Below are 13,818 nucleotides of genomic sequence, written 5' to 3'. Positions count from 1 at the left end.
AGTCACAGTCATACTGGTGACTGTAGCATCCATATAACAATAACTAGAACCATAATGTAATGTTTTGTGTAAGCATGCTGGACATTAATTCCCACAACCAGACCTGATGTGTGATAGTGTATCATCTCTTGAAGCATTTGAAAGCTAGTGAAAATTGATTAGAAAGAGTTAACCTGCTGTTACATAGGTTTGCTCAAAACCACAATCAAACCGTATATGATTCTGTTATATAGATATGGTGTTCAGCCTAATAATGCAATGGTTTTCGTTCTCATTTTAAAATATACTCATATAATGATCAGAAAAAAAATTAGTGTAAGAAAGTTGTTAGTTGTCAGTTTACTGGGACAGAGGGATATAAACTGAAGAATGGACAAGAATAGATTAGCAAACTTACCTCATGACGATGCAAACGCACAATAAAGTAATATTGCTGTCAAAAGATTATCGGCCACGCAGCTCGGCAATGAAGTTGGGATCAAAGCACAAATGCAGACAAAGCTTTGGAATCAAGCAAATCATTCTTTTTTTAAAACTACAGGTACTTTTTGAATACAGTACTTCAGTACTATAGCACTCAACAATTAATCCACACAGATCATAAAAATGCAACAGGTTATGTAAATACTGCACAGCACTAAGTAGTTTTATCACAGCATGAAGTCTTATGTTCATCAATAGGGATAGTGCCATTCATTTGCCGAGGGATACATACTGAACTGAGTTTGGGCTGCATCTGCCTAAATTCAGAAGAACTCCTGACCCAGCCCCAATGGAGGAGCACACTGTATATGAATATACCGCTATATAAGTGTGCTTCTAACCATAGTTTCGACACAAATTAAATTCACCAATTTCAACCAGGAAGCAGTGAACTACTGCGAAAAGGCAAAACATAATCCAGAGAGAGAAATTGGGGAAAAAAAAAATTTGAAGTTCCTATCAATTGTTAGCCAGCCTTTGAAAACTACTGCCAATCTACTATCAGAGTAGGATTCTATTGTAGGGAATTAAAAGGTTAGGTATTTCAACATGAGGAGCATGAAATCCAAAGTTTGGAAGTGCTAGTGCTGCAAGAGTCTTCTCATGAACTGTTACCATGATGTTACTTTGTCTAGCGGCACATATTTATTTGGAAATAAAACAATGGCACTGGCAATTCAGAACGGCTTGACATTTCCCATACTGGCCAGAGATCACAAAAGGACTATTTTCAAATATTGCTGCAAATGCAGATTTTATATCACATAGTGGGAAACTGCCAGTTGGAGAACATGTAGCATAACGAGAGTTACTCATAAATTTCCTACCATATTTCAAATTATCCTACTGCTTTTGCCAAGATGGATTTTGGAATGTCAATTGTTGCTGTGCTTTATGTTTTGAAAATTCCTTTCAGCCTACAATTATTATAAATGTCAGAACTGCAGTATAAAACAAAGAAAAAGAAATTAAAAGCACATTTCAGAACAATCGTGTGGGCTTGGAAAAACAGTTTCACATTCCCACATATAAACATAGATCGAAATGTACAAAGGTATCTTCTAGGAATTAGGTTTTCTTAAATACAGAATTCTCCTTTGAAGGCTACTAGCTGTTCTTATAGGTGCTGTGTAGCAATCCCAAGATTATAATACACAGTAACTACTGCACAATGGACAAATGGTGAAGGAGCCTTTCGTTCTAATAGAGACGTCCCCTGCTACGATTTCCTCGTCCACCCCAGCCTCGACCTCTACCTCCACGGAAACCTCCTCGCTGTTCTGTTAGAGAAAAAGGAAAAAGTGTGCTTGATGAGCTTTCTTATCTAATTGCAACTTGAATAACATTGTTAAGGTATGAAAATTATACTGAATTACACAAGCGCCTACTTGTCACATGAGCATACAGTTTACTCAAAATTTGACACTTAATTTAAATGCTGACCTTTTATCCTAACAAGGTATTCCTTTTCCAAATTAACTAGCCGAGGTAAGAAAAATTCAGAAGAACTATATTACATTACTTCTGGCCTCTTCTTCCTCCAAAGGTATGAATTGCTTTCCTAGTTATTTACTCTCTCTATTGAAAAAATAAGCTAAATGAAGACAGCCAACTAGATCCAAATTCAATCAATGCTGCTCTGGCCCAGCTATCAAATACAGGGTGCGCACTAGACAACGATGCTTTCTCTGGTCACATTGCCAGAACATTTAAGAGTTTTGTACGTGTCATTTTCTCCACAACAGCACCACTGAGAAGAGAAATCTAGTCACTTAGTAGCTTACAGATAAACTCTCATTCCACCAATGATGCTATTTAAGTTGTTACATCATTATAGAAAAACTAAATTGCTAGATCTACAATTGGATTTACACAGCTTACCATAGGAGAAATTACCAAGATTACTGCTGTATTTGCCACTGGGTGGATTGTAAATCTGTCTGGTATCCCGTTTTTGTGCTGGGGATTGTTTCTTCGGAGGGGATGAAGTGTTTTCCTCAGCCATTCGTTTTTGCCTATTAACATGAAAGACATGATTTATCCTCGACATTCCTATTAAGTAAAGTTACTCAATTCTGACAAGCAGCATTCTGACAATGCAGAAATTAAGTATTTTATTATTGTGGTCATTGGTCTTTTACCCTTGCCTACCTAAAGCTCTTGGGAAGTTCCTCTTTGTCAACTTATATTGTGCAATTGAAAGAAAACTAATAAAGGTAGACAAACCGACAACTGTGATCTTAATCTTAAAACACTCAAGTAAATACAAGTTTTATTCCAGAGATTTTGTATAAAAACACATATCCATAGTGTGACACAGTTCAAAGTGAACATAGTTTAAGTGCAATTTCTTACAGTTAGTTTATTTGTGAGAAATGAAAACAGCATACTACGACAGGAGATACAAGGATAATCTTACCCTACTTCAGCCTTCTGTACAGGCTTCCAAGAAAGGGTGACTGTGCTTTTATAAGAGGGAGGGTTGTGGAACAGATCCTAACCAAAAGAAATGTGCAAATTACTCAATGCCTTTTCAGATCAGTAAGATAAAGTCACCATAGTCCCAGATGATCATAAGGCTGTGCTCTTATTAGAAAGACAGGACTAGTGGTGAGTTTAACCGCAGGATCACCATGCCTCAGGCTAGGGGCAAGGATGAGGAGGCAGAATGCTCATGATAATCTCAGTCAGTGTGGGAACTGAACCCGCACTGTTGGCACCAGTATGCACTGCATTCTATTCAGCCAAATGAGCTATCCGAACAGGTCAGTTTACAGAATTCATCTATGTCACCCAGAAAGGAAGTCATAATTCAATCTATTTGCCTAACTGCACAAATGGACAAGGCAGTAAATAACAGCATTTAAAGATTTCCATCCAAACAAGGCAGGTATGTGCACATGGCAGTGCAATACTTTAGCTTCTCTTTGCAATTTGTTTTTAAAACATCAACCCCCTTTACAAAATTGCTGTTATGACAGCATTTTAGACTGTGTGCTAAGCTTTGACAGGAACAATAATCCCAAAATAACACAAAGTTGCCCTTTTCTGCAATCAGTATTATAAAAATGATTACCTTGATGAGAACATTAATGTTATTGGTTATCTTCAATGCAACAACTTTAATTTTGTTCTGTTGGAAAGAAACAACACTTTGTGAAAGATACATTTTGTTGGAGATATATTCCAAAACACATGGCTACAAATTGCACAATTCTGCTCTAAGAAACAATTTAATACAATGTAGTTACCAGAAGTATCTAAGTTTCTCTCAAGTCTCCTTACTTAAGTTTGAAAGATAACAACTGGCTAGAATACATACCTCTTCTGTTTTCAAAGCTTCACCTGTCTTTCCTTGTAAAGCAAGACGTAGTTGTCTGATATAAACTTGTAAACCTCTTGCAAAATACTGTAATCTGAACATGAAAGTATACAATTAAAATCAGAGGAGACTGTAATATATTCCACACTGTCCTTTAAGTTCCAAGATTAAAGTTCAAATCCAATATTGTGGCCATTATGGTCACTGAGGACTGCAATAACACAATAACGTGTAGAAGAGGCATATGAGTAGCTTCTTTTAATGAGGAAAAGTTGAGCAAACTGAACTTCTTTCTACTGGAGTTCAGAAGAGAGGTGACTTGATTGAAGGAACACAGAGTATCATTGTCACAAGTCTAAACTGAAGCATGTTGAGGAATCAATGAGAGAACAGGCCACCTGAGGCTTGGTATTAAGCCATGAGGAAGGAATAATTGGCAACGTAGTTGTGAGAGATAGCTTGGGGATGAGCAAACATAGCGTGACAGAAGTTTCCATCAAGATGGAGAAAAACCTCCTGAATCTGAATTGGGGAAACTACAATGGCTATAATAGGTTGGGAAATGTTAGTGAAAGGAATAACAAATATTCAAACAGCAAATAGGTAAACTACAAAAATTGTGTATTCCTTTCTGGCACCTGTCACAAAGCTAGTCCCTTTTTTTCTAAAAGCTGTTCCTGGCTCAAGGAGACTCTATCCTTGAATTTTTTCAGAGGGGCAATAAACTGGGCCGGACCCCGATCAGTCTGGTTTGGTACAAAGATGAAAAGGATTTTGAGAGACCTTTTGTTTATATGTAAATAGATAAGACTTTAGGCCAAAGTGGTCACGCTCTAGAAGTGACCTGTATAAAGAGAGGGGAGTGGTCAGCTCTTTAGCCAGCTGAGCAGCTTTAGTTCAGTCTTGAGCTGGGAAGTTCAGCAGGGAGCTGTTGGAATCTCTCTCTTTTCTGCCTTTCAATTTCAGCCTGTAGCATGTGTTCCATTTATACTGCTTTTTAAAGGGAGTTTGCTTATTGGGACTGTTGTGTGTAATCAGAACAGCATAATTAAGTCTAGCTGGATAGCTTGAGTTCTCAGGGGTTCTTTATGTTTCATTGCATAATTTTGTGAATACATTTTTTGTCAGTTTTAAAATCTCGTAGTCAACTTAGTCTAGGTTTAAGTCTTAGCTTAAGAATGTTTTGAGTAGTTTGGCCTATTCCACAACATGCCAGAATGCAAAAAGAACAGTAGCCAAATCATGGCTTACAAGGGAGGTTAGTGTTAGGAAGAGACATACAAATTGGCAAGAATGAACATTAAGATTAGGATCAGTTAAGAGTCAGCAAAGGAGTACCAAGGATTGATCAAGAATGGGGAATATAGGGTATGAGAGTAATCTTGCAGGGAACATAAGAACCGACTGTAAAAGTTTCTAAGGGTATGCAACGAGAAAAAGTTTGGCGAAAATTAATGTAGACTCCTGGGTCAGAAATGGGGGAAATTATAATAGGGAACAAAGAAATGACGGACAAACCAAACTCAAGAGTGTGGTGCTGGAAAAGCACAGCCGGTCAGGCAATATCCGAGGAGCAGGAGCGTCGACGTTTTGAGCATAAGCTCTTCACCAGGATGAACCTATGCTTGAAACGTCGACTCTCCTGCTCCTTGGATGCTGCCTGACTGGCTGTGCTTTTCTAGCACCACATTTTTTGACTCTGATCTCCAGCATCTGCAGTCCTCACTTTCCCCAAACTAAATTCATGCTTCACCTGTCTTCAAAAAGGAAACCAGAAATGACGTGAACAGTGCTCAGTAAAGGGAAACAAACGGAAGCAATTCTGCATCAGTAGAGAAATGGTGTTGAGAAATTAATTGTGTTGAAGCTGAAAATCTACAGAACCTGACAAGCTACATCCCAGAGTAGTTAAGGATGTGACCCTAGAAATAACAGATGCATTAGTGACCATTCTCAAAGGTTCTGGAATAGTTTCTACAAATATGAAGGTAGCTAAAGTAACCCTTTTATTTAAAAAAAGGGAGTTAAGGGAGAACACAGGGAATTATGGACCAGCAAGTATGATGTTGGTGGAGGGGAAAGTTCTAGAGCTTCATTTATCCAGAAATTTATAGCAGTGCATTGAGAAAACATGGGTAGGATCAGTCAACATGGATTTATAAAACAGAAATGATGCTTGATAAATCTATTAGGATTACAGGATGTAACGTGAAGAGTTGACTGGAGGAGCCAATGTTTGTGGTTTATTTGGACTTCTAGAAGACTCCTGACAAAGTCCCAAATAAGAAATTAATGTATAAAATTAAATTGCTTGTAATTGCGGGTAGTGTATTGAGATGGATAAAAAAATTGGTTAGCAGACAGGAAACAAAGAGTAAGAATAAGTGGGTCTGTTTCTAAATGGCAGACAGCAACCAGAGGGGTACTAGGATTGGTGCTAGGACCCCAGCAATTCACAATATATGTTAATGATTAGGTAAAGAAACATTTTTAATATCGCAATTTGCAGATGAAAAATGGGTGAAGGATGAGCTATGAGGAGGATGTAGAAAAGTTGCAGTGTGATTTAGACAGGTTGAGTGAGTAAGCAAATACTGTATAATGTTGATAATCAGAGATTATCCACTACGGTAGAAATAGGGAGTAGCTGAAAGTAAGCATGCAGGTGCAGCTGGCATTAAAGCAGGCAAACTTTAGGTTGATCCTACATAGCTCGATGATTAGAGTAACAAGAATGTCATGCTGCAATTATACAGGGCACTGGCGAGGTCACACCGAGAACATGTACACAGTTTTGGTCTCCTATCGAAAGAAGGATGTATTTGTTATAAAGGTAGTGTTGTGAAGGTTTACCAAATTGATTCCTGGAATGGCAGGATTAATATACAAATTAGTTAGGATTATATTCATTGGTGTTTAGAAGAATGAGGGGAGAAATCTCTCAGAAATATACAAAATTCTAACAGGACTGGGCAGGTTAGCTGCAGGAAGAATGTTCTTGATATTGGGGGAGTTCAGACTGGGGACAATTTAAGAATAAGGGGTAAACTTTTTAATGAATGAGATGAGGAGGGTTTCTTGACCCAGAGAATGGAGATTCTGTGGAATTGACGAGAAGTGGGTAAGGACAAAACATTGTACATTTTTAAGGAGGTAGCAAATATAGCTTTTAGATCAGGTTAGATTCCTTACAGTGTGGAAACAGGCCCTTCGGCCCAACCAGTCCACACCGATCCTCCGAAAAGTAACCCACCCAGAAGCATTTCCCTCCTAACACTAACACTAGTGGGCAATTTAACATGACCAATTCACCTGACCTGCACATCTTTGGATTGTGGGAGGAAACCCACGCAGACACGGGGAGAATGCGCAAATTCCACACAGACAATCACCCGAGGCTGAAATCAAACTTGGGACCCTGGTGCTGTGAGGCTAAGGGGATCACAGGATGTGGGAGAAGGGCAGGATTGGGAGTATTGAGCTCAATGATTATCCATGTTCAAACAGAGTAGCAGTGCAGGCTCAAAAGGGCCAAATAGCCTACTACTGCTCTTACCTATTTTTCTATGCCAGTGATATGCTTATACAATCGTATAATGGTACAGCAGAAGAAATCATTCAGCCTAACGGACCTATGCCAATTCCTTGATCAAGTTATTGAAGTGGTCCCACTTACTCGCTCTTTCTCAATTGCCCTGCAAGCCTTTCCCCTTTCATTTATCTCATTTCCTTTTGAAACTGCTTCTACCACCTTAGTTGGCCAGAGCATTCCAGATCACCAACAACTTTATATACGTCAAAATAATTCCTAATGTTGCTTTAAGTTCTTTAAATAACTTAAGTTTGTGTCCTATTGCTACTGGTCAACCTGACAATGGAAACAGTTTCTCATTTAATCAATTAAGCTCCATGGTTCTGAGGAACTATCAAGTTTCTTACTCATGTATACTTTAAGGAGAACAATCCCAGATTTCTAGCCTCTTTATATTATCAAATGCAGTTCTAAAGCACCAGTAATTAAGTCTGAGCTATCTAGCATGTGAACTATGCACCCATTACAACATTTTGGCAAATGAATTTTGCAAATAGTAATTTGAGTTAAATCACATACCTTGAAATGACTGGACAACCAAAATTGAATGATCATAATCAAGTCAGTTTACTAGCACAGAACAACTTTTAGTAGAACAACATAAACATAAATAACATTTGCCCACCTTATTTTGAAATCCTTCAGTCGATCTGCATTGAGTTTCGCTGTGAGGAAATCAGGAAGCTTCTTTCCAAGTTGATGAAAGCCAAATAACAGACATTCAACATAGCTGAACTGTAGTTTTGGCTCCTCATTGCCTGCGTTTTCACCATTTTCTGCTTCTTCTGGGGGTAATGGCATATATTCCTAGGTTTTTACAAAATTCAAAGTTACACAACATTATTTCTCATGTGTTTGCGCAAAAGTATTCACATGTACAATCTTCAAATGTACAATTTTCATGCAGCTGTAGTTCGTAAAATGTTGATCTGTTCCATGCCTTTGAAACCATTAACAATTCAAACCAGATAAATATTTCAGCAAGTGCTTGACAAAGCCATCTGCTTTGTAAGAAATCAGCTTAAGCCAAATGTGAAGTTTCTTCTTCTGTCTTGTAAAATTTAGTCTGAATGAAATGTCGATACAATGCAGAATAAAAATTGTGAAATGAACAAATCATGTGATCAGCAAAGAATGATTCAAAAACGTGTGGCTCTAAGACATTTGCAGTAACTGAATTAAAAAAAAATTACATTTTCCAGAAAAAGTTGCTTACCAGCAATTTTTCAAATAACTGTTTTAAGTTACTTTCTAACTTTTCCATATCACCACAGAAAGGTGTCATTTCCCCCAGCAACTTTAAAACCTGCAAGATTAAAATATTGAACTGTCACTGAAGAATTGAAAAAAAAACACTAAAGTACTGCTTAACAATAAACCTTAAATACAAACCTATGGAGAATTCTGCAATGGACCTTGATTTGAATCTAATTTGCAACATTATGTCAACATTTTGAGGAGCTACATTGGCGGGGAGATGGGAGAATGAGAAGAGAGAGGGAGTATGGGGGTGTGTGCGCATGCCTGATCTGGTGTGCAGTAATGGATAGGGTTGGAACTTCCAGGGGGTGCAAGTGGCTGCAGGCCTCCAGCACTACAGTGGAATGTGCAAAACCATTGGCACAGATCCAGAAGAACATGCTTTTTCAATTGGAAAAACATCTTTCAAAGTGCATGTGCTGGGGAAATGGGGATGTGAGTATGCAAAGGAGAGAGCCAGTTACAAAGAAACTTTTACACATGGCTCACAAATACTTTATAATGGGTTATAAACAGTCAATTAATTTGATTTACACCTTACCTCCAACTGAATGTCAAGACCTTCTACTGGGCTGGTAAGAGAGCTGAGGTTTGGTAGTACTTGTTCACAAAAATAGGTGACAAATCTGGTTGAATGGACATTTTTCTGAAAAATAAGCACAAATAAAACAATGTACAAGACAAGGCTAAAGTAACCACTTCTTTCTAAATTTACTGCATCTTAAAATAACGATTTTAAGTTGGTCAAGAATCAACAAGCGCGTTTATGCTAATATTTATCCAAGGCATTTTATGGAACATATTCTAACTTTACAAATCGCTTCACAATATAGTTAAGCAACATCATATACTTGTAGAGTTATGGGAAAGGCTTTTAATGTAGAACACCTGCCATACAATGCACTTTAATTAAGTTGCAAGGTCCATTTTAAAGCTTGACAATTTTATTAGTCGTAAAAGTTTAAGCAAATATACAACAGAGGCTATTGTTTTCAGTACTGCACTTGCTTGCATTATACACTTTGGCAAAGCATTTGCCACCCATAAATGTGTGATCATGTTTCACAGGTGCATAAACAATACTCAACTTTGCCGCTCTGCAGTTTCTAATTCCATTTATGACACTATTTGGAAACTCTGCCAACATTAAGCTGATGATTAGCTACAATTCTCCAACTACTGGCAAAATGAAATTCCCTCCATTTTGTTTGAGAGGAGCTCAATTTCTACTTGAAAATCCATTCCTTGTACCTGGCTATAGTTTGACTAAGCACTTCACAAATTATCCTTGCTACTCTTAAGAACTCTTCAACAGCAGTATGAAATATCCAAAATTGACATATTCAAGTCCATTTGAAAGACATGAATAAAGTATGACTAGTGAAATGTTGGATGACATGGATGAATGTTAATCATTTAAATGAGAGATGATTAAAGTCTGCATTAGTTATATCTGATCCATTTAAAGATAGAATAGATTGCGAAAGTTAATCTTTTTTTTTAAAATGCTACATTGAGAGCACCCAGAGCTTCAAGTTTCTGATTGAGACTCAGGGACAAGTAAAACTCTAGGCTTTTCTCACTTTCAAACGGCTATTTGTGACAACTGATTCCAAGATTTCTTTTTACATGTTAACTGAAATTCAAATGCAAAATCTCAACAACACAGATCAACAATTCCGAAATACACAAATTAAGTTTAGTCTTACCGAAAAAAGTGGAACTGCCTGTCTTGTGCACTGTAGTAGTCTGTCCACAGAATCTGGATCTGCAGGATTAAACACCTGCTCTAAATCTGCCTGTTCAGCCACCAGCTCCACCAGCTGTTGTCGACCACTTACTGTCTGAAGATTCTTAAGGCTGGACAGAATCTTCATGAATAAAACAAACTCCTCTCCTGTCACATCATCCAGTACCTAAAAACAAAATAATTTCATATATATCTGGAATAAGATGGCCCTCGCTACAAAATACTTCTTGCACTGAAAAACCTTGAGGTGGAGGGTAAGGGACATGTTCATCATTGAAAATATGTAAATTAGGCTGCCCAGGTCTAAGAGCTTTTCAGTTCTATTCAGTCCAAAATAAAAAAAAGAAAGTGAAGGAAAAGTATACTTTGGACTGATTTTCTTTTTAATATTTGTCTTTTAAATACCAAGTAGCAGAAATGTGTAAAAAAAAATATGAAGAACATAAAAGCTATTAGTACTCAATTATATGGACTTTTTTTTGAACCAGTAAATACTTTGATATTGCAAATTCATTATGGTGCACATCAGAAAAAGGGCTTAAATAATGAATAAAAGCAAATTACTGCGGATGCTGGAATCTGAAACCAAAAGAGAAAATGCTGGAAAATCTCAGCAGTTCGAGCAGCATCTGTAAGGAGAGAAAAGAGCTGACGTTTAGAGTCTAACAGACCCTATGCCAAAGCTTTGACAAAGGGTCAGTTAGATGTGAAACGTCAGCTCTTTCCTCTCCGTACAGATGCTGCCAGACCTGCTGAGATTTTCCTTAATTAATGGATTATCATTCACAACTCTTTTGTGCAAAAAGAAAACACCTGCAACAGGTGCTTAAATATATGTCCAATCTACTTCCATTAGCATTTGCTGGTGGCATTATTATTGTTTGAAAATAAGATACCATGTTTGATTCCTCTCATTATTAGCAACTGCAATGGATTCCAAATCACACCATTTGAGATTGTACTGAATCTCAAGGTGAATTGAAGCAATGACATATACCCTTTCCAGTCATGCCCTGCCTTATACAAAACATTAAGTTCAGTGAAAATTTTAAGAAATAGGAGCAGATGACTGTCATTCAGTCCATCAAGCATGTCCCACTGTTTGAGAAGCTTATTTCTCACCCCAAATAATTTTAAACTCAGTGTAGATCTACTAACATGCAAGTTTGCAAAAGAGGCACAGGATTAGCTAATAATAACCAAGAGATACATATGTCCACTAAAAAAACTGGTATTTCAGAATGCATTTTATGATCCATTAAACCTTTGATAACGTATCAAATGATGCAAAGTTTTACCCACTTTCCTGCCTGCCCTCTAAAATCCTTATTTCCTTTGTTAGTACATTTTACAATATTAGGAGGACTCCATACCAGAATGTGCTCTGACAAAAGGTTAACTACCTAAAATGTGAACTTTAAAAAAAAATTATTTCCTGGGATGTGAGGTCACTAGCAGGCCACCATTTGATGCCCATAACTAATATAACATTGCCAGACGTGCAGCAGAAATCCTGTTGACATGCATAAACAACATTTTGGCTAGTTAGGCAGCAAATTGGGATTGGTTCCAAGGAATTTCTGATCAAATCTCAGAGCAATTCTGAAATTGATTACTATAGCAGTTTATTTCTAGTTACACTTGAGAAGGTATTGGTAGCGAGTTATGTTCTTAAATCATTGCCATCTGTTGGAATGCAGATACATAATCATGTTAGGTACAAGGAAAAAGCAATCTCCACTAATTCATACAAATTCTGACCAGTATTCAAACATGCAGTTACAGGTTATAAAAATACGTTCATTCCACAATATCGTTTTACATCGAGTTCTCAGAAATGTCCAGCGTCACTTCATCTCTCTAAAAACAATACCTATGCTTGCATCTACAAAACACTAATTACAATGCTTTCAAAGTAATTAATCGACTGACAAAGTAACTGATTTTAAAGCATTGACTGTCTAAAGAGAGTCTTGCAATTTCTAATGCCACACAACCTAGCTCACAATTTAGATCATTTACTGTACTGAACAGCCCCTCAAATATCGAAAGGATATAGGTATAAGTAAAGTCACCGAAGTCTTATCAGACCATAGGACTGTGCTCTCATTAGTAAGGTAAAAACAATGACTGCAGATGCTGGAAATCAGATTCTGGATTAGTGGTGCTGGAAGAGCACAGCAGTTCAGGCAGCATCCAAGTAGCTTTGAAATCGACGTTTCGGGCAAAAGCATTCCTGATGAAGGGCTTTTGCCTGAAACATCGATTTCGAAGCTACTTGGATGCTGCCTGAACTGCTGTGCTCTTCCAGCACCACTAATCCAGAATGTGCTCGCATTAGTGACAGACGCTGGTAGTTTAATCATGTCACACGAGGGGACTGGTTGAAGAGAGTCCTTCATTGCTACTTCAATTCAAGAACAGAGTACAGTTTTTCTAGCACACAATTGTGAGGAATCTGCTCTGTTGCAAACACAGTGAACAGTTGCACTACATGAATAGCTTTACTTCAACCAGAACCATAAAATCACCCAGGAATACTGTTCCTGTCTTGCTCACTTTTGAGAGTACCACGGTTTGTTTTTTTAATGCTCACCTGAGACTAATTACAAGGAGTATTTAGTCAATCTATTAAATATAAGAACCGTTATAAATTTCCCAATAGCAATTACATAGATATTGCTTGATTAATGAGTTACCTTTTTGGACTCCACAAAAATGTATTCTTCTACTTCTTTGGTCATAACTTCCTCTGGTACTACCTTCAGTTTTGTAGAAAGGAACTTTATCGCACGCTCTCGCACAATATCCTCCCCTTGTATAATCTGTGTGAAAAGACCACCTAAGGTTCCTTTTAGTAACAGGGAAAATTAAGAAGACAATTAATTTTAAACTCAGTGTGGACCTACTACCATGAAAGTTTGTAAAAGAAGTACAGGATTAGCCAATAATAACCAAGTGGTACAGATGTCCACTCAAAAAACTGTTATTTCAGAATGCATTTTCATAATGTATCAAATGACCCAAATTTAAATACTTGTCAATATTATGCCTAAGAGTAAACTTATGCCTCCAGCCCTAATTAGCCTCCTCAACTCTAAAGATTTTACAAATGTCAGTACTTAACATTTTTAAAAAAACTGTTGCTGGTTTTAATTTTTATTCTCAGTCATAATAATTTTCCTGCAATTTCTAAATGTTTAACTTTTTTTCCCACCACATCTTATTACAGGTAGATAACTTGTCAGTCTTAATAATTGCTACTAGATAACATTTTACTCTGACAAATTCAAGCTAGTTGAAAGATAAATGGCTTCCTCTGCCATTATGACAATCTTAAATAATAGAAACTGACACACTAAACTTTTCAATTTTGTGCACCTTCTCCAAACAAACTACATGTTCAACAGT

General features: G+C 37.2%; 1 protein-coding gene across 1 annotated transcript in view; it reads right to left on the bottom strand.

Annotated features, from left to right (window-relative positions):
• Nucleotides 1-502: 502 nt before the first annotated feature.
• The window catches only part of api5 (apoptosis inhibitor 5), a 30,926-nt gene continuing 17,610 nt past the window's right edge, over nucleotides 503-13,818 (bottom strand). Inside the window, exons 5-14 of the mRNA XM_072592664.1 lie at nucleotides 13,107-13,258; nucleotides 10,367-10,573; nucleotides 9,199-9,303; nucleotides 8,614-8,703; nucleotides 8,023-8,204; nucleotides 3,806-3,899; nucleotides 3,560-3,616; nucleotides 2,903-2,979; nucleotides 2,365-2,498; nucleotides 503-1,763 (exon numbers count right to left, since the gene is read on the bottom strand). Of these exons, the coding sequence (XP_072448765.1) occupies nucleotides 1,684-1,763; nucleotides 2,365-2,498; nucleotides 2,903-2,979; nucleotides 3,560-3,616; nucleotides 3,806-3,899; nucleotides 8,023-8,204; nucleotides 8,614-8,703; nucleotides 9,199-9,303; nucleotides 10,367-10,573; nucleotides 13,107-13,258 (1,178 nt within the window). The 3' untranslated portion in view covers nucleotides 503-1,683. The remainder of the gene's footprint in view (nucleotides 1,764-2,364; nucleotides 2,499-2,902; nucleotides 2,980-3,559; nucleotides 3,617-3,805; nucleotides 3,900-8,022; nucleotides 8,205-8,613; nucleotides 8,704-9,198; nucleotides 9,304-10,366; nucleotides 10,574-13,106; nucleotides 13,259-13,818) is intronic.

This window comes from Chiloscyllium punctatum, chromosome 22, assembly GCF_047496795.1.
Source record: "Chiloscyllium punctatum isolate Juve2018m chromosome 22, sChiPun1.3, whole genome shotgun sequence".
Classification (NCBI taxonomy): domain Eukaryota; kingdom Metazoa; phylum Chordata; class Chondrichthyes; order Orectolobiformes; family Hemiscylliidae; genus Chiloscyllium; species Chiloscyllium punctatum.
Note: the sequence above shows the minus strand (reverse complement) of the source record. Positions and strands in the feature narration are given on the sequence as shown.